Source organism: Fukomys damarensis, unplaced genomic scaffold, assembly GCF_012274545.1.
Source record: "Fukomys damarensis isolate Sample0158 unplaced genomic scaffold, DMR_v1.0_HiC HiC_scaffold_32, whole genome shotgun sequence".
Lineage (NCBI taxonomy): Eukaryota > Metazoa > Chordata > Mammalia > Rodentia > Bathyergidae > Fukomys > Fukomys damarensis.
Genome location: NW_022900944.1, coordinates 9133445 through 9156335, shown reverse-complemented (window position 1 = coordinate 9156335; position 22891 = coordinate 9133445). Strand labels below are relative to the sequence as shown.

General features: G+C 44.0%; 1 protein-coding gene across 2 annotated transcripts in view; it reads left to right on the top strand.

Annotated features, from left to right (window-relative positions):
* The window catches only part of Adgrg5 (adhesion G protein-coupled receptor G5), a 38092-nt gene extending 26440 nt beyond the window's left edge, over positions 1-11652 (top strand). Inside the window, exons 12-14 of one of the 2 annotated variants that reach the window (XM_010638885.3) lie at positions 5-282; positions 590-648; positions 11182-11652. In XM_010638885.3, coding sequence (XP_010637187.1) covers positions 5-282; positions 590-648; positions 11182-11295 — 451 coding nt within the window. In that variant the 3' untranslated portion in view covers positions 11296-11652. Of the gene's footprint in view, positions 1-4; positions 283-589; positions 1581-11181 lie in introns of those variants that run through there. The other variant, XM_010638887.1, reaches the window with a different exon arrangement.
* The last annotated feature ends 11239 nt before the right edge of the window (positions 11653-22891 follow it).

Genomic DNA, 22891 nt, shown 5'->3' with positions numbered 1-22891 from the left:
GCAGGTGCTGGGTGCGGAGCCCTGTGGTGCATGGTGTCCTGGTCATGGGCTATGGCGGCCTCACAACCCTATTCAACCTGATGGTGTTGGCCTGGGTGCTCCGTGTGCTGCGCCGGCTGCAAGTACAGAAGAAGGTGCTGGGCTCCAGGGCCTTCCGGGACACAGTCACTGTGCTGGGCCTCACCGTGCTGCTGGGAACCACCTGGGCCTTGGCCTTCTTCTCCTTCAGTGTCTTCCTGCTGCCCCAGCTCTTCCTCTTCACCATCTTCAACTCTCTCTATGGTAGGCAGAGCCTGCGGGGCCGTAGCGGGGTGGCAGGGTGTTCACTGCCCAGAGGGCAAAGTGAGGCTGAGTCCACAGCTCCACTCATCAGGCTGGCAGTGGGGAGAGGGGGGCTCCATCCAACCTGTAGGGCCAGTTGTGGGTCTCGGCTCTTGGGGCCACCTTTTCCGTCCCCCAACAGGGAGAGGTTCTGCGAGGTTCTCCTGGGCCCCGGGGAGGCCCTGCTCATCCCATTCAGAAGTCCCTGGGATCTGGGTGGGCCCTCAGCTGCTCAATGATGGGTCCCCAAATCTACCTTTTCTTGCAGGTTTCTTCCTGTTCCTATGGTTCTGCTTCCAGAGGTACCGCTCAGAGGCAGAGGCCAAGGTGGGGAAGGAGGCGCTCAACTCTTCCCAGACAGTGCACTAATCCAGGCTTCCTGGCCTGGAGCCCCAGCCTTTCTGGAACCTGCAGCCTGAGGCCCTGGCTCCCCCCAGAGGCAGGACATCAGACACCCCCATTCCCTCTGGGGACCCTTGGCCAGATCCATGGCCTCCCCAGGCACGCAGGGAGTGCAGGGACTCTGGCCTCCGCTGACCTGCTGCAGAGCAGGCCCAGCCCCACCTGGGAACAGCACAGCTGGCAAGGCCTGTAGGCAGACCATGGGCTGAATGCCATTTTAAGGCCCGGCTCTGGGCCTCTCTGTGTGACTGTGGGGCTGTCTCTCATGGACCTTAAGTTTCTACATCAGTGATGTGGAGGGAAGAGGCTCTGACAGCTATGTGAATCATGACTAAGATGGCGGGTGTCAGTGGGGGTTCACCCCATGACCCCCATCTGCCTGATGGGGGCTGGATCTCTGCCTTCCCCCTTTAGAAGACTAGACTGTACCTGTCCCTTGCCCCTGCCCAGCACTTAGCAACCCAGACACCAGCCTATATACCTAAGGCCACTTTTCCTTTGACCCTGAAATGATGACAACTCAGCTTCAAGCCCACCTTTTCCAAAGACTGAGCAGCCCAGTCCTTCCCAGAGCCTCCTCCTCCAGTGCTCCAAGATTCCCACCGCCTTTCAGGCCAGCAGCCAAGGGCCTTCTCAGGGTGGGAGGGGACGCTGCTTTCCCTCCAGCTGAGACAGACCCCTGGGCCTCAGCGACCTGGCTGAGGATGACTGGGCTGGCAGATGGTGGGCCTGAGGATGAGGGTTCTAAGCCCCGATCTCTGGCCACAACCTCAGGGAATCACCATTGCTCTTGACCTGGCTGTCAGAACAAGTGGGAGACAATGCTCAAGAAACCCTGCCTTTCCCAGGATGGACACCAGAGGGCGCCGCTAGCACGTGAGCAGAGGCATTGGCCTCAATTGCGGCTGAAAACGCTGCCTTCCCTCATCTGAATCTGACATGTAGGTTGTCACCCCCAGGACTGCATCTGTTGAGTGACCGCAGGAGGAAACTCTAACCCTGTTCACAGACTCAGTTGTCTCTTTCCCTGGTGCAGCTGTCTGAGGTCGCTGTCTGGGCTTGTGTCCAAACTGGCTCTGGGGCAGACTCTCAGGGACCTGCCCAGCCCCTTGGACCTCACAGAGAGGGAATTGGATCCATGTCCTGACAGGGGTTTCTTTGCCTGTCTGTACATTTCTGGATGCAGATAGCTCCTTACCAGCTGGTGAGAGGTGCAGGCTCTGGGGCCAGGCTGCCACTTGCTAGCTGTGTGATACAGATGAGTCTCTAAACCTCTGTGCTCCTCAGTTTCCCCATCTGTATGATACAGACAATAGCAATACCTATTTTGATATTCAGTAAAAAAAAAAAAAATCCATATACAGAGGCTTAGCCAAGAGTTAGTATTCAATGCGCAGTTATTACTATTTTGTGATTATTATTAACAGTGTTAACTGGGTCTCAGGGGCCCACCTGTCTCACCCCAGGCTTAGCTCTGCTCAACTTCCCCCTCCTCTCCCTCTAGCCTTTCTGGCTTCTGCTGTGCTAGGAATATTCCCCACTCAGGGCAGTTTCCAGGCTGTCAACATGCCTCCTGTCCCCTGGCTCCCCAGCCACTGGTGTTCCTGCCCAGCTCTTAGCAACCCACCTTGTCTTCTCCACACACTCCATAGAGAAGGCCTCTTTCCCACTCTGACTTTGGGCAGTGTGATGTGAGTCCCCATCGGAGTTTCCCAAGTTTAGCAGCTCCCCAGGCCTTGGGGTAGGTTCCCTGATGCCCTGGAGGATGTCAAGGTTTTGGAACAACTCAGGCAACTCCGGTAGAGGTGACAGAGGGTCCCATGGTGGCTGCATCTGCAGCCCCATGAAGCTGGGCCCTGCTGAGGATGCCCAGCCTGATCTTGCAACCCTGAAAAGTCTGAGGAAGGATGTGGCACAGTGACACAGGATGCTCTAGAGGTTCCCAGGAAGTCCCCAAGCTCGTGGCCTGGAGATTTATTGGCCTCCGGGTTCCCACTGTTGGGGGCCCAGGCTCCCTGCAGCAGCGCTTGGAGAGGGGATGATGGGAAGATGCCGAGGAACCACCCATGAGGAGTCTCTGTGTGGCTTGTTTCTATTATTCTAGAAAGGCACTGTTGAAAGAAGGGTTCCAGATACAATACAGGAAGCCCAATTTTGGACACAATTTACACTAAAAATTATTCATTGTTTCTCTGCAATTCAAATTGAACCGGGTGTCTCATACATCTATTTTTATTTTGGCTAAGTCTGGCAGCCCCATTTGAGAAGAGCACTGTCTCAGAATTGGGGCTGCGGATTCTTTACTCTTCAAATCAGCCAACCAATGCCAGGCAGGCAGTGCTGTTACCCGTCACGCGAGGCCCCTCACAGCCCACTCAGCTGAGGCTTGTCCTTGTGTTTCCATTTCTAGCCAAAACCACCACCAGGACCCCTTGGGGTCCACCTTGGTGCCCCCAGCACCCATCAGCACCTCCCTGCAGTCTCCTCACAGCCCTTCCTGTCTCCCCACTCCCAATTCCAACCCAGAGGCCAGAGGGAATTTCCCTCCTGCAGCTCACCACATCCTTCACCCTTGAACCCTCTCCGCACCCCCTTTCCTCCTTGCCAGGTTGCCCAGGGGGAGTTTGCAGGCCCAGAGGGTCTGGCCTGTGCCTTCTTCTCCTGCCCATCTGCCCCTGTACCTGCCCATCTTTCTCCAGTCTGCATCCCAGAGCCATGTTCAGGTCCTGGAATAGCTTCTTTCTCACCTTTGGGCCGCTCTCTCCAGTGCATTCTCCCCTGCACCGTGTGTTTGTGGAGAGATGATGGCATATCTTTAAAGTCTTGGCTTTACACAGCCCACTCCCTTCCAGGCTAGGCTAGGGCATGGTCCCTGACTCCAAAACTGGGGCAAGGCCTTCTTTCAGATCCCTTCCCCCGAGACAGAAGTTATTCTCCATGTTACAACTGTCCTCGTCTGTCTCACCCGCCAGATTGGGAGTGTTTTGGAGACAGGTGTTCTGTCTTATTTGCTCATTCGGTCATCACACAATTGTTACACACATATATTTTGGGCACTGAGCTAGTTGGCAAGGACATATAAATGAGCAAGTCATCACATTTTAGTGCGTATGAGTGTCACGCAATAAGCAATTTAGTAAATAAACAGAAGATATGACAGGTGGTGACATGTGCTATGAAGGAGGATAAAGCAGGGTGAGGGGAGAGAGTGGCAGGGGACTCTATGCTGGCTTTCAGCAGAGAGACCGTGGAGAGCAACCCTGGGATGCTGGGCTTGGGGGTGCAGGAGAGGGTCAGCCAGCTGGCCTGAGAGGACTGCAGCCTAGAGGGAAAGGCTAGAGTCCTACAGCCTTTGAGAGCGCTGGAGGCGAGGCAGAAGGGAGGATGAGCCTCTGAGATAAAGCTCTTGGGGCTGGGGTGGCCCTAGGTTGGGGTACCCTCTGTTAGAAGCAAAGTCAAGGTGGAGGAAAGCTTCTCTGAGTTGGGTCTGGAGGATCCCAGAGTGTGAGAAAGCAGTGAGCTTCCGTACAGAACTTTCCAATCTTGGCAGGTTAGCCACCGGTAGTGAGAGTCCACAGAAATGAAAGAAATGACAAGTTTACGCAGGAGATGTTTGAAGAAATAAAAGCGAAAATTAAAAAGATGAGCATATAACACTAGAGTTGAGAGAGATTTGGGAGAAAATGGAACTTCTAGAATGAAAAATATTATTTCAAGATCTAAAATTCAATCAACGATAAACAGTTGAATGGAGAATTAGTGAGCCAGAAGTTCTTTCTGAAGAATGAAGCAAAGAGGGCCGGGGATTTAGCTCAGTGGTTCTGTCACCTGCCTTGCAAGTGCAAGGGCCCAGGTTCGATCCCAGGTACAAAAAAAAAAAGAATGAAGCAAAGACAGGTAAGGAGTTGGATAATATGAAGAATGATTCAGAGATGTAAAGAAGAAAATGAGAAGATCTTATATATACATTTGTGTTCCAGAAGAAGAAAATAAAGGAAATGGAAGATAGGCAGTATTTGAAAATAAAATGGCACTAACTTTTCTAGGAGTGGTGAAAGACAGATCTATAGGACCAGGAAACAGAAAGTGGCAAAATATATGAAAATAAATTCACACTTGTACACATTTTGTTGAAACTACAGAATGCCAAAAGCAGAGAGAGATGTTGAGAGCCGTCACCGAGAAAGGACAGATTGTCTCCAGGGGGTGACAGAATGTGAGCCGACTTCCCAAAGCCATGACGGAGACAGAGTCTGGAGCTCTCTCTTTAAAGTGAAGAGCAAATAAAGGCCAGCTTAGAATTATGACCAACAAATAACCTTTCAGGAACCAAGACAAAGGGAAAAACACATTTCTTTTAACATTTATAGGTAAATACAAGTGGAGAGAGGTATAAAGAAACTTCAAAAAGATGTATTTCAAAAAGGAAAATGATTCCAGAAGGTCAGCCTGAGCTACGAGAAGAAGGATAAGCATAGACCGTGAAAAATGTAGGGAAAGCCCATTTAAAAATCATCTATGAGAAATAAAAATGTCTCTTCTTTTCGCCTCCCTCCCTCCTTCCTTCCTTCCTGTGGTAAAGACAGGAGGATTGAAAGTTTGAGGCCAGCCTGGACAACATGGAAAGACTCTATCTCAACAAATAAAATACAATGAAAGGACAGTTAAGAGGTAAGAGGTATTAAGATTGAATGCAGGGCCAGAGATTTTAGCTCAATGGTTCCACCGCCTGCCTTGCAAGTGCACGGTCCAGAGTTTGATCCCTGGTACAAAAAAAAAAAAAAAAGAATGAAATGCAAAACACAACCCAGATGTATAGTGCTCATAAGAAGCACAGCTCAAGAAAAGGACGTGGAAAGTTTAAAGTAAAAGGATAAATCAAGATATGTGAGGGAAAATGTAATCAAATGGGAACCTGTGTAACATTTTGATATAAAAATAAAATAGATCTGAAAACAAAATGCATTGAGAGACATGGAGGTGATCACAACACAATGATGAAGTATGCGATTCACCAGGAAGGTGTACTATAGTAGCCTCAAAAGATATAAAGCAGTCTGGTGTGGTAACATAGACCTATAACCCCAGCCCTCTGGGAGGCTGAGGCAGGAGGATCAAAAGTTCAAAAAGTTCAAGTCTACCTGGGCAACTTGGCAAGAAACTGTCCCAAAATTAAAAAGAAAGGAAGGAAGGCAGAAAGAGAAAGAAAGAAGTGAAAGAAAATATGAGATGTAAAACAAAAATTGAACAAAGTGCCAGGCATGACAGTGTCCACCTGTAATCCCAGCACTCAGGAGGCTGATAGCTGTGAGGTCAATGTCAGCCTGGGCTACAGGAGGGCAAGGGAATGGGAAAAAATAGGAAGCAAGACACATCATGTAAAGGCACAAGGTCCCAATGATGAATGCAACTGAATTGTTTACCTTAAATGTACCAAAAAGTTTAATGGAAAAAAGAAAAAAATTGAATGAAGAAGGAACTAAAAAAAACAAGTTAGAGAGCTATACAATGTCCATGGTCGGAAGACCCAATATTGTCAAATTGTGGAGATTCAATAAAACCCCAGTCAAAATCACAAGAGACTTTTCCCTCCACAATGTTCAAAGGCAATTCAGTGGAACAAAGAATACTGTTTTCAACAAATAGTGCTGAAACAATAAAAATCCATATGCAAAAAATGAGCCTTGACCCATATCCAGAACCATGGACAAAAATTGACTATAACTGAATCATAGGCCTAAATCAGAGGGGAATTAAAAAAAACTTTAACATATTTTATACTTACTGAAAAGTTGCAGATAATCCAGAGAATCCCCATGTACTCACACCCCACTTCCTGTATTGCTAACATCTTGGTACAAATGTCGTAAGTAATGTGCCATCATTATTTGCCTATATTGGTCCATCATTGTTACCTGGAGTCCACACCTTATTCAGAGTTCAGGATTTCTCTGTCATCCTTTTTCTGCTCTAGAATCCCAACCAGGATAGCACATCTACTGAGCCATCTCATGTCTGCTTAGGTTCCTCGTGGCTGTGACAATTTTTCAGACCTTTTCTGTTTTTGATGACTTTGACAGTTATGAGACACAGGTCAGGCATGTGTAGGATGTCCTTCGGTTAGTGTTTTGTTTTTTATTTATTTTTTATTTTATTATTTTTTGTACAGGGGATCGAACTTGGGTCCTTCTGCTTGCGAGGCAGGCGCCAGAACCACTAGGCTAAATCCCCGGCCCTTCAGTTAGTGTTTGTCTGATATTCTTCCTCCTGATTTGACTGCCACTACCGATCAAGGGGAGGGAGAACCCAGAGGAATGTCACTCCTGTCACATGCTGTCAGAGGAACACACCATCCATAGGGCTTGCCACTGTGATTTTGACCTGAACTACCTGAGTTTCTCAGGCCTATGAGGGAACTTTTAGGGTGATGAAAATATTATCTGTTTTGGCACTGGTGGTAATTGCAGAATTGTATTTATCAAAACTCACAGAACTGTTATTTTAATAAATGGATTCAATCATTTAGATCACTTAAAGTTCAATAAACTTGAGTTTTAAAAATTGATAGGAAGAAACTCACAGGTCCACCACCAGCATGGAATATTTCAAATGCATCTCTTAATTATTAATAGAAAAGTTGAAAAAAAATAACCAAGATGTAGGAGAGTTGGACAGCGCAAGTAACTTCATCTAATGGACAGTAATTGAAACCTGCATCCTGCAGTCAGATTCTTCCCAGGCACTCATGGGCCCTTTACAACAATCGATTGTATCCTAGCTTAGAAAGCAATCTCCAAAAAGTCAAAGACAGAGGACATTCTTTGACCACAATGCAACGAAGTCAGAGGATAAGAACAAACACGATTTTTTAAAATTGCTGTGTATTTGAAAATCTGCCCTAGAGATAGACAAATCGAGCAAAGAAGAGGGAAAGTGAAAAGAAGATGGGGCTGAGTGTGGGACTCTGATCTACGCTGGGCAAAGCTTGTCAGAGTAGCAGACAAGAGGTTCATAGGCTGAGTGCCTATGCATGTGGGGAAAAGAACAGTTTGATCACGACATAGCAACTTAAGAATCAGATCTTGTAAGTGCTAATAGCACAACTTTAATATTGTTTGAAGAAAATATGGGTTAGTATTTTCTGACTTCACAATAGAGAAATAATTCTTAAATAAAACAAAAAAAGTTAACCATGATGAAAGGATTGAAACAGTAAAAAAATAATAATTTCTGTTTACCCAAAGATACCACAAACCATCTGAAAAGACCAGCCAGATCTGGACTATACACATAGTATTAATCTGGTTTTTGTTACTATAACGGACCCCCTGAGGTCAAGTAGCTTATAATGAAAAGAAGCCTATTTAGCTTTCAGTTTTGGAGGCTGTAGATCCATATAGCATGGTTCTAGCTCTGGTGAGGTCCCTCTGGTTGCAACACTTCATGGCAGATAACTTCACAATAGTGGGAGCATATGGGAGAGGAAGAGATCATGTGACAAGACAGAAAGCCAAAGGCTTCACCTCTTAAAGGTCCCTCTTTTTAAAGTTTCCACCTCTTAAAGGTCCTACCTCTTAACATTGCCACACCAGGTGCCAAGTTTCCAACATACAAACTACGAGGGCACACACTTAAACCATATCTAAAGCATAGCTCACATATATTTGACTTAGAATTGATATTAAGAAGCCCCATGGATCAGTAAGGAAAGAATAGATAAGGGGAAAATGGGAAAAAATATGAGCTGGCATTTCACAAAGGATAAATGTTCTTGCCAAAAGTGTGAAGAGATGAATAAATCCATTGATGATTAAGCATGTGGAAGTCGAGACCACCACAAGATATTGCCTGCACATGTGATTGCTAAAATTATGCCGGAAACTATTAAATGTTGTTCAGTATGTGGATTAACAGGAACTCTCAAAAATTGCAGGTAGGAAGGAGTGCAAATCAGTTCAGTTCAGTAATTTGGAGAAACAGTTTGGCATTTCTTTGTACAGATGACAATGTAACTATCAAAGGTTCCATTCCACAGCCACCAGGTAAAGCCAATAACTTCAGAGACAGAGTGATAGAAGAAAGAGTTTTATTGGTGGGAGATGGAGGCTGTCACCCAAGTTCCATCTTACCAGGGGATGCAGTTGCAAAATTTCTATGGGGGCTCTGTGGGGCCAATTTTAGCCATATCTAGGCTCCAGAATGGTCATTAGTTCCTGTGCTCTTCAGTTTTCTTGTGTGCAGTTTTGATGTTGTTTACAGATAATCAGGCACTTCAGGAATTCTTGATTCCTGTAAACCTAGGGAAAGGTTACTGATTGGGAGGTTGTGTGACTGGTGTTGTTCTTTGATATTTTCCTGTATTTTTATTTTCTGTCAAGGATGGCTTTATTAGTTAATTATTTAGAGAGTGAGGCATAGGGGAATGAGTGGAACAGAAACAGAGAAAAACAGGTTTGCTTGGGCTAGGACCGAGTTAACCATTCACTGGCTTCTCACACGGGCAAAGCCATGTCCCAACTACTTTATACTCAGGATTCTGTCTAAGAGAAAGCCAGAAGCGCATCTCCCATGTTCCTACCAGCACTGTTTGTAACTACAGAAAGGCAAGAAGTAGTTCTGCTGCCCATGGATGCGAGTGTGGTGAGAAAACTGCCATTCACACAATGGAATATTGTACAGCTATGAAAAAGAATGGATTACAGCTGCTCTCAGACATGGATGAAACTTTTTTTCACATGGTTGAAAAAAACAAGAACCAGAGAATATATTCGTGTGATATCCTTTTTTTTTTTTTTGGTAATACTTACAACTAAGAAAAAGCAAATAACATCTAGGCACTGTGCTAAGTAAGTTATATGGACAGAGCAAGGGAATGATATACACAAAATCAAGTCACCTCTGGGGCAAGGGAAGTGGCCTCCCTTTGCTCCCTCCCTTCTTTCATTCTCTTTTTCTTTTTTAGGAGTGCTGGGGCCAGGGCCTTGCACATGCTAGGCAAATACTCTACCCCTGACCTCTCTGGGACTTTGTAAAGTGGTCAAGGCCTGCATGAAGGTCAGAAAGAGAAGGACGTGGGTGGTGTGGCTCACTGCCCTACCTGGAAGGCGATGCATAAGTATGGCTGTTAGTAACCAGTCTGCAATGCCCCGGCAAGCTCTCTCTAGGCCTCCAGCTGAACTTGGCCAGGATTGGGTGCTTCAGAGTTTGAGCCAACGCTTGGCTGGTGCCCAGCACACCATAGGTCAGGCAAACTAAAAGCATCTTGATGGGACTCTCAGCTCAGTGCCAGATCACTCTGCCCACTAATGCCCTTCCCTTCCCCTGCTGGCTGTGCACAGCAGGGCACCCAAGTCAGGCTATGAGTGGTCATTCCAATAGTGACCACCAAGGGTCAGGGTTGCAACTTCCTCTCTGGTCCTAGGGTCTGTGGGTACCTATAGAGAACAATGGGGGGGGTGCCACACTTTGCCACCTGGCAGGTGGAACATTTCTAGCAAGAGCATGTTTGAAACCCTGGCTTGACTTTATCATCTCTGTTAGAGAAGAAAAGTGGTCAATTAGTCCATCCATCTATTGGGCTGTTTATTGTTCTGATGTCTATCCGTCTATTTGTTCCTCTGTCTGCTAACTCATCTATCCATCCATTCACCTTTTTGTCTGTCCATCCACCCATTATTCCATTGTCTTCTATTTGCTCATCTACCTGTTCATCTGTCCCTTCAGCCAGCTGTTCCTTTGGTTACCCATCCAGCTGCCCATTGTCTTTCACCTGTTATTCATGCATCCATCCTTCCTTCCTGCTTCATCCTTTCATCTATCTGTCCATCTGTCCACTCTAATGTGTACCCGTCTATCCATCCATCATGATTCCACCCATCCATCCATCCTCTGTCCCTCATGCAGTGAAATTCTAGGTTGAGCTAGGTCTTGTTCTGTCACAGGTATCTATCTCATAAAGGAGGCAGGACCCGAAATCAGAAGGATAAGGGGGCAGATCATAGAGCTTGGGTAGTAGGGAGATTTTGATCTTCGACTAGGGGAGTCAGAGTGGTCCAAGTGGTAGTTCGAGAAGGTCACTGGGGCAGTGGACAAACACAGGCTGAAAGGTCATCCAGGGAAGATTAGCCACCCTTGGTTGTCCTTGGGCAGTTAGGAGATGATGGTGAATCACTCCGCCCAGGGTCACACTGACAGCAGGAGTGAGAGAGGACCTCTGATAGGGGCAGGAGTCAATAAGGCCGATGCTGGATCCCTGGGTAAGTGGGTAGGTGGCTTGTCTGAAACTGAGGTGGGAAATCCAAGAGGGAGAGAAAGGGTGGCAGGTGTGGGTGAGTTTTCTTTATTTTTAAATGTTACAAAAGTTGGGTTGCATTTCCATAGCATATTTATTAGCCAGTTGGATCATTCTTTTTTAAGTACCTGCTCAGATCCTTTGTTTACTACTTTTGTTTACTGCAGATGCCTCTGATGTCTGATTTCCGCTGCTGTATGATGGGCAAACCTCCCACGGCCAATGGACCAGTCTTTCTACACAGGGCCCTCTGTAGGGAAAAGCCTAGATTGGGGAGGTGACAGCTGCTGGAGAAGTGTGCTTCAGCCTCCTGATCTGCACGGAGACCGTGGTGGAGCCCTCAGAGGTCTGGAGAAACCCAGCCCACTGCCTCCAGCAGCGACCTTGAGGACACCCTTGTGTTGGGGTTTCCACTGCTCATCTCAGTCGGCTTCCCAACAGACCCCTGCTCCTAGCACCACCTCTCCTTCTTCTTACACTGTTTCTACCAGGGCCTTGCTCAGCCTTGATTTTCATCTTTTTTCTACTGATCTGTAGGAACTGTTGACACATTCTGAGCACTACTCTTTCGTCAGCTATGTGAATTGCGAGTAGTCTCTGCTCTGTGACTGGCCTTTTCCACCACCCCCACCCTGCCCAGCACTGTTTTCTTCAGACAAACAGAAGTTCTTCAATTTGATGCATTCTTATTGGCTAAACATTTGCTTTATAGTTAGTGCTTTTTGAGTCTGTTCAAGAAATGTTTTCCTGTTCAATGTCTGCATTGTTGCTTAGGAGCTTTATGGCTTTTCACCCATTGCTCTTTAATTGATTTCTGTGTGCTAGGCTCAGATTTTGTCTTTCATACCATCATTTGTTGAAAAATCAACTTTTTCTTCTCACTCAGAAATGCTACCTCTATCATGAGCCAGGTGGTTGTGTAAGTGCGGGACTCTGGGTGAATCTTCTATCTGAGGCATTTTGCAGGTCTCACATTGTATTTCAATTACATTTCACAATGTTATCAGAATTTTGCACATTTCAGGTTGGACCTACTTCTTGGAGCTTGATATAGTTTGAAGTATTAGAAATGGCAATCTTACTGGTCATCTGTGATGACTAACAAATTACCTAACACTCAGAGGCTAAGATGACAAGTGGATGCTATCTTCCAGTTTTCGTGAGGCAGGAATCCTGGTGTGGCCTGGTTGGGTGCTCCTGGCTTAAGGTCTCTTTCTCACAAGGTTTAAGACAAAGTCTGGGCCGTGGTCTCATCTGAAAATTGGGTGTGTGGAGCTGAGCCATGGGCCACCCATGACATGGCAGCTGGCTTCCATGAGAGAGAAGGAGGGAGAACATCCAAGATGGAAGATTCAGTCTTTTTATAAGCTAATATCTTTAGTCACCCATGATTTCTGTCATATTCTTGGCTTTAGAAAAAAGTGAGTCACAATCCAGTTCATACATGAGAATGGGATTACACAAAAGCGTAAACACCAGGAGGCAGAGACCCTTGGGAGCCACACTAGAGGCTGCTCCTCAGAGTGATTTAAAATTTGTTTTATTTTCTAATTGTTATAGCATGTAGTATTACATAATTCTTTTTTTTTTTTTTTTTGGCAGTACTGAGGATTGAACTCAGTGCCTTTACACTGAGTTACACCACCAGGCCCTTTTATTTATATTTATATTTATTTATTTCAATTCTGGGAATCAAACTCAGGACCTTGTGCTTGCCAGGCAGGCACAGTGCCACTGAGCTAAAACCTTGGCCCTCATAATGTTTTTTTGTTGTTGTTGTTGTTGTCGTTTGTGTGTTTTGGCACCAGGGATGGAACTCGGGTCCTTGTGCTTGCAAAGCAGGTGGCCATACCACTGAGCTAAACCCCTGGCTCTCGTAATGTTTTAATATTGTATTTATGTTCAGTCATCTTGATATAATCTCTTAATTCTTATAGCTTATGTGTAGATTCTTTGGGACTTTTTAATGTACTTATTATGTCATTAATGAATGATGAACTGTATTTTATCTCTCTGATCATTGTTTTATTTCTCTTCCTTTCCTTACTTATGGGTCTTAGCAGATAAGATGTTAACAACTGTGGTAACAGTGGGCTTCTTTATCTTGTTACCAATACAAAGGGAAAGTTTTTCACAGTTTCACCTGAAAAGTATCATGTTTTCTGTAAGGTTTGTTTTTTTAATCTGATTTAGGAAGTTCCTATCTATTTCTAGTTTGCTAAAGATTTTTCTTTCTTTCTTTTTTTGAAAACCAAGAGTAGATGTTGGATTGTTAAACATTTTTTCAGATAATTGTGATGACTATTAAACTTTTATCCTTTAATCTATTAATGTAATGAATTGCATTAATCTATTTATTTATTTATTTATTGGTACGGGGACTTTGGGACCTTGCAGGCAGGCATGGAACCACTGAGGTAAATCCCTGGCCCCTACATTAATCTTTTTATAATGTTAAATCTTCTTTTACACTGGTTACACTCAAAGTGATCCTTTGATATATCACTGGATTTAATTTACTAGTATTTTGTTTAGAATTTTTGTGGTATTCAAAGAAAGTAGCCTATAATTTTTCTTGCTCCTTGTTGGGTTTTGATGTCCAGATTATCCTATCTTCACAAAAGGAATTTGAGTTTTGGAAGAGTTTCAACTCCCTTGGAGTTATTATTCCTTCCCAGAATGTTTGGTGGAATCTGTCTGGTCTTGAGTTTTCATTGTTGGAAGATTTTTAACTATATATACTCATTCCTTTAATGTATATGTGTGTGTGTGTGTGTGTGTGTGTGTGTGTGTGTGTGTATATATATATATTATATATGTATATATGTATGAAAAGCCTTTTCAGGATTTCTGTTTCTACTTCAGTCAGTTTAGTTAAACAAGGCTTTTCTAAGACTGTTATGAAATTTAAATTTATTGGCATAAATTTGCTTAGAGCATAATATTTTTATGTAATTACTATAATTACTGTTATAGTATAACAGTGCCACCCTTTTTATTGGACAGAGGTTATTTGTGCCTTGTTCTTATATAGCTATCATTTTTCCAGAGGTTTGCTAATTTTATCAGTCATTTCAAAGAGCTAGATTTGATTTTTTTTTTTAGCTGTATGTTGAGTATTTTCTTAACTTTATATTTTTTTTCTCCTTATTTATTTTGAGTTTAATTTCCTGTTCTTTTTCTAGATCCTGGAGATAGACACTTAGTTACTAATCTTAAGATTTCATATTCTTTTCTGACATATACTACATATTTCTTTAGAAAAATTTCCTACAGGTTTGATGTAGATTGTTATTTTTAGTTCAAAATATTTTTACTTTTTAATTATGACTTTTTGAACCAATATGTTATAAAAAGTGTGTCTTTAATCTTCCAAATATATGGAGATTTCAGTTTTTAGACTGATTTCTAGCCTAATTACATGTGACCAAAGGAACACCATATGAACTATTTAAATCCCTTGAAATTTGCCTAGAGTATAAATTATAATTTAAAATATTCTAGGAATGCTTAAAACACATATTGTAAATTTATGTGCATATGTTTGTTAAATTTAGCTTCTTGAGTTATTCAAATCTTTGATATCATTTTGTTTCCTTTTTCTATCAAAATGCCAAAAGTGTCTTAAAATGTATTATGTATATTGATTTTTCTATGTGGTGCTAACTTTTGCTTTATGTAACTTGAACTTATATTATACATACAAATTTAATATTGTTATGCCCTCCTAGTAAAATTAACTTTTATTATTATCTTTACCTCTGCTAGTGCTTTTTGCTTTGAAGTCTATATTATCTCTTATAATTATAAAGAGTTCCATCAGCTTTCTTTTTACTAGTGCTTTTGTCTTACAGCATTAAACTTTTCTCTATTATCATGTTTTAGACATATATCGCTTTTTTGTAATGAGTCTCTCTTTGCAATGTTCTCCCCATTCAGTCTCAAATATTTTGCCTTTTAACTGGCATATTCAGCTCATTTATATTTAATGTAAATATATTATATACATGATGTAAATATTTAGAACTAAATGTGCTATCTTATTTAGTGTTACTTATCTTTCTATTTTTTTTCCTCCTCTTTCTGGCCTTTAAACAATTACCTGTGCATATTTGCTCATTTTATTTTATTAAGTTGTTTGAAATGTCCTACTGTTTCTATTTCTTAGGGCAGCCTTTTCCTCTAATAGAACAGATGATAAATATTTTAGGCTTTGGGGGCTACAGACAGTTCACCTTATAGTCTTTATTTGAATTTCTATAACCATTTGAAAAGGAAGTCACCATTCTTAGCTGGCAGGCCATGCCAAAGCAGGATGCAATCTGGATTTGGGTCTAGGGCCATAGTAGGCTGGGTCTTTCTAGTGTTTACCCTAGAAATAGTAAAGAGCACGCTTAGAGCCTTGAACTAATGCAAATCATTACCCTTCCTCTCGGTAACATATTGATATTAGAGCATGTGTATTCTGTATACTTCCTGCCCCTGATTAATAGGTTATCTTGTCTGGCATTTTCAATTCTACTAGCCTTGATTACTGCTTTATATAATGTTTCTGCATATTTGTTCATATGTTTCCCACTTTGTCCAATCTCTATTCTTTTAATTTTGTAATTCTGATTTTCCATGTAGATCATTTTCTTCAGTGAAGATTTGTTGATGATGAACGCATTGTTAAATTGTCAGAAAGTGTCTTTCCCTTCTTTTTTTCACGTCTGCAGATTGAACCCAGGGCCTTTGTATCCCTAGCCCCTCAGCCCTTTTTCTCATTTTTTGTTTCCCAGGCTGGGCTCAGACTTGCAATTCTGCACCAGCCTCACAGAGTGCTGGGATTACAGGTGTGCACCACCACATCTGGTTCCTTTTTTTTTGTCATTCTTGACCAGTATTTCAGTTGGCCATAGATTCTAGCTTGGCAGTTATTTTGTTTCAGCACATCAAATATTTCATTCCACCCTCCTTTGTCTTCCACATCGCTGTTGAGAATGATCCTGGGTCTGATGGCCATTTCTTGGATAGTAAATGGTCTTTTCTCTCTAGCTGGTTTTAGCATTTCCTCATTGTTTTTCTCTTTCTGGTAGGTATCAACCTCTTTTTATTTTTTCTGTTTGGGGTTTTTCTGGAATAATTGTATAGATGAATATTTTGTTTTGTTTTCTTCTGCGGTGCTAGGGATAGAACTCGGGACCTCTGTGTGCTAGGCAAACACTCTATCTGAGCCCCAACCCATATGGATTGGTAATCTTACAACAATTCAGGAAAATATTCAAAATATTCAGCCATTGTCTCTTCATTTATGTCTTCTGACCTCCATATTTTCACTTTATGTGGAGACTCTTACTAATATATGCTGTGTTTCCTCTCATTGTACCCTCCATGTTTTCTACCCTTTTATGAATATTTCCCATCTTCTTGTCTCTTTGGAGTGTATTCCCACAATCCCTTCTGATCTACCATTCAAGTGTTATTGGCTTTGAGAGGTGATTTGTGTAGGGGGATCCCCTGAGGCCTGGAATAGATATAGCCCCCAAGTTTTGCCTTACTTCTGATAGGCATTGGATAGTTAGAGATGGAAACACCTCAGACCAAGTCCTCAGCTTGAGGTCCTGTGGCTGCCGTGGTCCACTGTTCCGGGGGTGTTCTGAGGGTGTCTGTGGCCAACATTTCTCAGAACAGGCTTCTTCCCCTTCCGATTGCTTCAGCTCTTCTCAGTACTGAGCAGCTTTCTGGGGCCTGGTTCAGTGCTGGCTTACCCTTTCCCTTGAGGTCCCACCTCCATGGCAGAGGCCTGCTCCCTTACCTGGCACTCAGCCTTGATATCTGTCCTGCTCAAGATTATAGCCCTCAAGCCTAAGCCCAAGTGTGTGTATCTGCAAATGCCCTGACATAGCTTTGGTGGTTTCATTATGTGCTTGCCTCTCTGAATTCATGTCTTCTCAAATTCAGTTTGCTGTTTCGCCATGATCTTTCTAGATCTCCGACACTAAATTTTTTACCCAGGAGCTTTTGCTGTCCTCAGTGGGAAAAACAAGTCTGCCATCCCTGGCGAAGGAAGTCCAGAGATAGTTTCAGATTCCAGAAGCTTGCAGCTCTGAGGGGACACACACACCTAGTAGGTGCTCTGTGATGCATTTCGTAATGGAAAACAGTCTCCTTTCAACCCTGGGTTCCACCCACTCCCAGCCCACGTGGTGTCACCAATTCGGAGAGCAGAAGTGAGTTGGAGATGGCAGACCAGAGGCCAGGGAAGGTCTGATTCTCTCCCTACCTACTGAGGCTGGAAGGAGGAGCACACCTTCAGTGAACTCTCCTGTGCCCACCTGTCCCCAGACAGCTGCTCTGAGACCCTCCTGTCTCTTCCTCCATGGTTTATGAAGTGAGGGCAGAGTGGTAACTGCTTAAGAGTTTGGACTCTGAGGCCGGGCTGGTTAAGTGGTGTTCCCAACAGCCCACTTACTGGCTGTGGGAACAGGAGAGTGGTTATCTAACCTCTCCATGCCTCAGATTCTAGATTTGCTGTGTGGGGATGATCACAGGAGTAACTAGCTATAGAGCTGATAGGAGAATACCTGAGTTAATAATTACAGCGTCCATGAGTGTGTGCTGCTGTATACATAATGAGCACTATAAAAGCCAGTTTTAAAGAGACCAATGGTAAATATCTCATGCACCTCTTAAGGTCACCTGGGATCCTAAACACAATATTACTATTGCTCTTGCTGTTTTCAGCTGGTGCAACCCTTCATTTTATAGATGGGAAACAAACCCAGAGAGCAGGAATTCAGCCAGGGCAGCCCAGCAGGCCTCTGGCTCTCACCAGGAAGCAGATTCCAAGAGTCTAGTCTCAGTTCTAGCATCACAGATGTTATGCAACTGCAGCCTGGTCTGTTCTTTCCTAGGCCTCAGTTTCCTCATTGGTGACCCAAGATGAAGGCCTCTGACTTGGTCTGACCCTTGGTGGGCATGGGCTGGGGTGTTATGCCCAGACCGGGTCTGTGCTGGGATGGTGGTGTGAAGCTGCCTTCAGAATCCACTGAGAATGGCAGCCTTGGAAACAGCCACAGCAGCACCACCTGTAGTTACCCCACATCTGGCTCTGTCTGGCACCTTCTCACGGGGAGGGGTGGAACTTGCTGCCCTGCCTGGGATGAGCAACCTTTCTGGATGCCTGGGCTGGATGCCTGGAATGTTCTCAGTCCTGCTTCTGTGAACTGAGGCTTCTCCTGCTCTCTGGCCCCTTGCCGCTCAGTGACATGGGATGCAGGCAGTGCAATTAACTCTCTAGGGTCTGCTCATCAGGCAGAGGTATGACAGCCCCTCTGTGTGTGTGGCCCTAGTCCCGACCTGAGAGTCAGCACCGGGGCCAGGGCCCTGCTCCCTTGCTGCCTGACCTCTCAGGGACTTGCTGCTTCAGCTGTACCTAGAGAGAGCAGCAGATGCTGGGCAGGGCTGGCAGGATCCCTGGAGTTCGATCACCCAGGGCCTGGCCTGGGCTCCTACTCAGTGATACAGAAGTAATTCCCAGCCCCCTGCTGCTCCTCTCTGCCCTGCCAGTCTCTGGTGCTGGAGTGGGTTCTAGGGCCATCAGGCCTCAGCCTCTACCTCCAAAGGAAGCTGGAATCCAATAGGCCTTGGCGGAGGTGGCTGGAAGAGCTGCTGGAGGCCCCTCTGTGACTGGGGCTCCCATATGCCCAGATCCTGCCCTGTCTCCAGCCTACCCCGCCTTAGCTATTTCCTTAGGGATCCCAGCAAGCAGGCAGTTAATTTTTCACATTGGCAAGACAGGAAGACTTTAATAAGCAGTTAATTAAAACTGGTGACAACAGAGCCACTTCTTTTGGTCGGGACTGATTTTATTAACCACTTGGTCATTCAGGCAAAAGCTGATATTTGTGGGTTTGGATCCTTCAGGGTCCTCTTCAGGGGAAGATGAAAGGCAATTGGTTCTCATTTCTAGAAAGTCCACTCCAGGTCCTGTCTCTTCAGTCCTTACAACAACGAACTATTCATTTCCATTTTAGAGAGGAGAAAACTGAGGCTCAGAAACATTGTTCTCTTCCCCAAGGTTACATACCTAAGTAGGAATGGATCCCAGTCTGACTCCAAGTGTATTTTCCCCTTGAGTAGCCCCTCAATATCTCATGTTTCCCTTATGGCTGGAAAGTTCTAGAACCTGTGAGTTAGGATGCTGTTTCTGATATCCTCCCTGCCATGGCCTTGCAGGAAGGAAGTAGGGAGAGATGGGTCTGCTCCCAGAGCAACTCCACTGCCAGCCCAGTGAAAGGAGCTCTTGGGCCTTCAGACCTGCAGAGGCTGGCTTGTCTCTCGGTCCCTCTCCTGCCCCTCCAGCCATCAGCCTCCACCTGCAAATTCCAGATTCTTCTTCTTCTGCCCACTTCACTCTTGTGGGTTTTGGCCTCCCCTAAGGAAATATTAGCACAATTTTAGGTGCACAGATAGTTGTTATTATTACTGCAATGATGGGGATCAAACTTAGGGTCTTTACATGCTAGGTGAGTACTCTCTTGCTGAGCCACATTCCTAGCCAGGAGCTTAGGATTGTTTTCCCCCTTTTCCAGTATTGAGGATTGAGCTACATCCCAGACCTTTAAAAAAAACTTTTAATTTTAATATTGGATCTCTAAAAGTGGCCAAGTTGCCAGTGTTGGGCTTGAACTTGTGACCTCCCTTCCTCAGCCTCCCAGAGTGATTTTATATGAATAGCATTTCATTAATTATGACACATTCCTATCATAATGCAGAGATAACTGTGTTTTCTTTTACAAGGAATCGTTTGAAAGCAAATGTAAAAAATCCATAGATCTAGAAGAAAGTATCAGGTAGGGCTGGGGATTTAGCTCAGTGGTTCCACTGCCTGCCTCCCAAGAGCCAGGTCCCGAGTTCGATCCCTGATACAAAAAAAGAGAAAAGGAAAGAAAAGAAAAGAAACTTTGAGGTAAATATTTGCCAGATTTGATTTCTAGACTTTGAGAAAAATGGTAAGAAACAGGAGATCTGGGAGATCTGGGCTGGGTTATCCTTGGTCTCAGAGGTGTTTGTCAGCCCCACAAGATGTTTCTGCCCTTGGGGGAAGTTGGTCTTCCTCTTCAGCCAACGGCCAACGGGCTCACACAGCAGCTGTGTTATTTATTTCTCTGAGAATGTTATCAATGCACCCCAGACGTGTCATTTAAAAATAAAAGAGGTGCCTGGAGTAGGAGTTGGGGGATACTGACTGTAAAGGGGTTACAAAGGAACTTTCTGGGAAGATGGAAATGTTCTGCCGGGGTATTTGTAACATGAGTGTGCACCTCTGCGAAGTTGTTGACCTGTAGGTGTAAACTGTGGAAATTTTATGGTAGTTAAGTAAAGTTGAAAATAAAATCAAAAGCAAGGCCACAGATATTCATCTCTAGTTCTGAAGCTTGGCCCCCTGTTCTGTTGCTGCAGAACACGCTACCTGTCATACGGTTAATCATTGAAGCTACTCTCAAAGCCAGCATTTACAGAATTCTGTCCTGTACTAACTACAAGGATATACAAAATGCCTGTAGACATCACAAGTTAGGCAGATAAGGATGGGTTCATCAATACACATACACAGGGTCATACACATCCATTCCAAACGGATTAAATGTTTTTTTTTTTTTTTGGTACCGGGGATCAAACTTGGGTCCTTGTGCTTGAGAGGCAGGTCACCGAACCACTGAACTAAATCCCTGGCCCTCAAATGGATTAAATGTTAAAAAATTATAAATGTATTAAAAGAAAAGTAGGAGAACTTTTAATAGATTTTTTAATTATTTTAGTTTACCACGCTACATTTGCAGTACATAATGCTTGTGCAAAATTGGTACGTGGACATAACATAGCTTCATTCCTTTTCTAATCCCTTTCCCTTCCCTCCTTCCCCCAAATTAGGGGAATTTTAAAATAAATTTGAATCATAGAAGTCTTTTAAATTAAGGCATGAAAGCCAGAAGTCATAAGGGAAAATTACATTTGACTATATAATAATATAAGCCTTTTCTATGCCAAAAGCGCGCTAAGAATTTCACTAAATGGAAGCTGGCTATGGAGGTAACGTCTGTCACCTCAGATACTCAGGAAGCTTAAGGCAGGAGAATCATAAGCTTTAGGCCAGCTGGGCAACTTAGCAGGCCTCTGACTCAAAACTGAATAAAAATGTGAAAGGGCTGGGGACGCAGCTAGTGGTAAAGCAATTGTGTAGTGTGTACCAGGCCTTGAGTTCAATCACCAGTAGAAAAAAGAAGAAGGCTTCTGAAGAGGTCTTATAAATCAATGTAACAGTATAAAAAGCTCAATTAAAATAGGAAAGGATATAAATATTTCACAGGAAAAGAAATTAAAATGTATGATACCATTATGAAAAGATATTCACACTATAATTAGAGGTGAGCTCATTAAAGCAATGAGCTCACCTCTCTCTAGAGAGGAAAAAGCTTAAAAACTCAGGGGTATAGAAGCAATGGGAACTTTCACAACATTGGTGGGACTCTAAATTGGTATGACATTTCTTTTCTGGTACCGGGTATCAAACTTAGGACCTTGCACTTTGAGGCAGGTGCGGTGCCACTGAGCTAAATCCCCAGCCCTGTGGTACTACTTTTTAAGAGGTACCAATACAATTTTTAGTAGCATGAACTCTATGACTTAGAAATGTCTCTTTTAGGAATCTGTCAGAAATAGCCCATTTTCACAAAAACTATACAGTAATTGTTGCAAAGTATATTATACTACAAATGGAAACTGTCTAACTACACTAGGTAACTTTACATTCTGGGCAGTGGAATTCTTGCATCAATTATAAAGAATGAAATAGAACTGCATATACCAACCTGAAATGATATCCATTGTTTCTTGGCAACAGGAGAAAGGAAAGCAAGATGCAAAAACTATGTAAATCACATTAATCCTATTTTTGTAAAGTAATTCCCTACATGAGTTACAGGGATATGTGATAATAATGAGGTCTCAGGAATTGAGTATTTATTGTACATACCAGAAGCATGGAGTTATTATTTTTCTTATTCTATAGATGAGGAAATTGAATCACAGAGTGGTTAAGTAATTTGCCCAGTGGCACAGCTAGCAAATTATAGAGCAGGTATTTGACTTTTGGTAACCTGACTCTATAAGTCAAGTATTCAACCTTGTATGTGGCGTCATAGGCCAAAATCTTGCTATTAACAGCGGTGACCATGCAAATCAACACTAGGGAGGCCAAGTTATTTTAATAAATAATTTCTACTAAGCAGGCATTTAAAAACACCAAGTGGTAAAAAAAAGACTTACAATGAAAAGCCCCTCCCCATAGCAGCCCCTCGGACAGTTTAGTTCATGTGGTGGTTACCTCCAGAGCAGTGAATAATGCTCTGATCCTGCTGTTTCTTGATTTATTAACATTGGGCATTATCTACTGACTTCTGCATGCAGTCAAAAAAAGAAAAATGAGCTTATCATTGTTTTTCTCCCTTCCTGCTGTGCTTCTTGATAAGAAGCTGTTTACAGCGCCAACTCTGGCCTGGATTCTGGGCTGGGCACTTGGCAGCTTTGTTGCCAACACTAGGTCTATTGAGGCTCAAGATCAGAAGAGAACTTGCCAAGGTCATTGCGAGGCGGTGATAGAGGGAGGACCCTGTCTGACGGGCTCCAAGGCCAGCCTGCTGCTGTGACTCGCCGTGGCCCTCCGGGGTGTGACTGTAGCACACCCTGACCAGGAGGGCCTCTCTCAGCCTGGCAGAAGCTCTGTGTGTAGGGAGAGCCCTGGCTGCATGCCCGCCAGAGGCTGGACTGAGGCTCCAGCTGCTCAGAGCGGGGGCAGGGCATCTACAGAGCATCAGGTGTAACTTCCCAGGG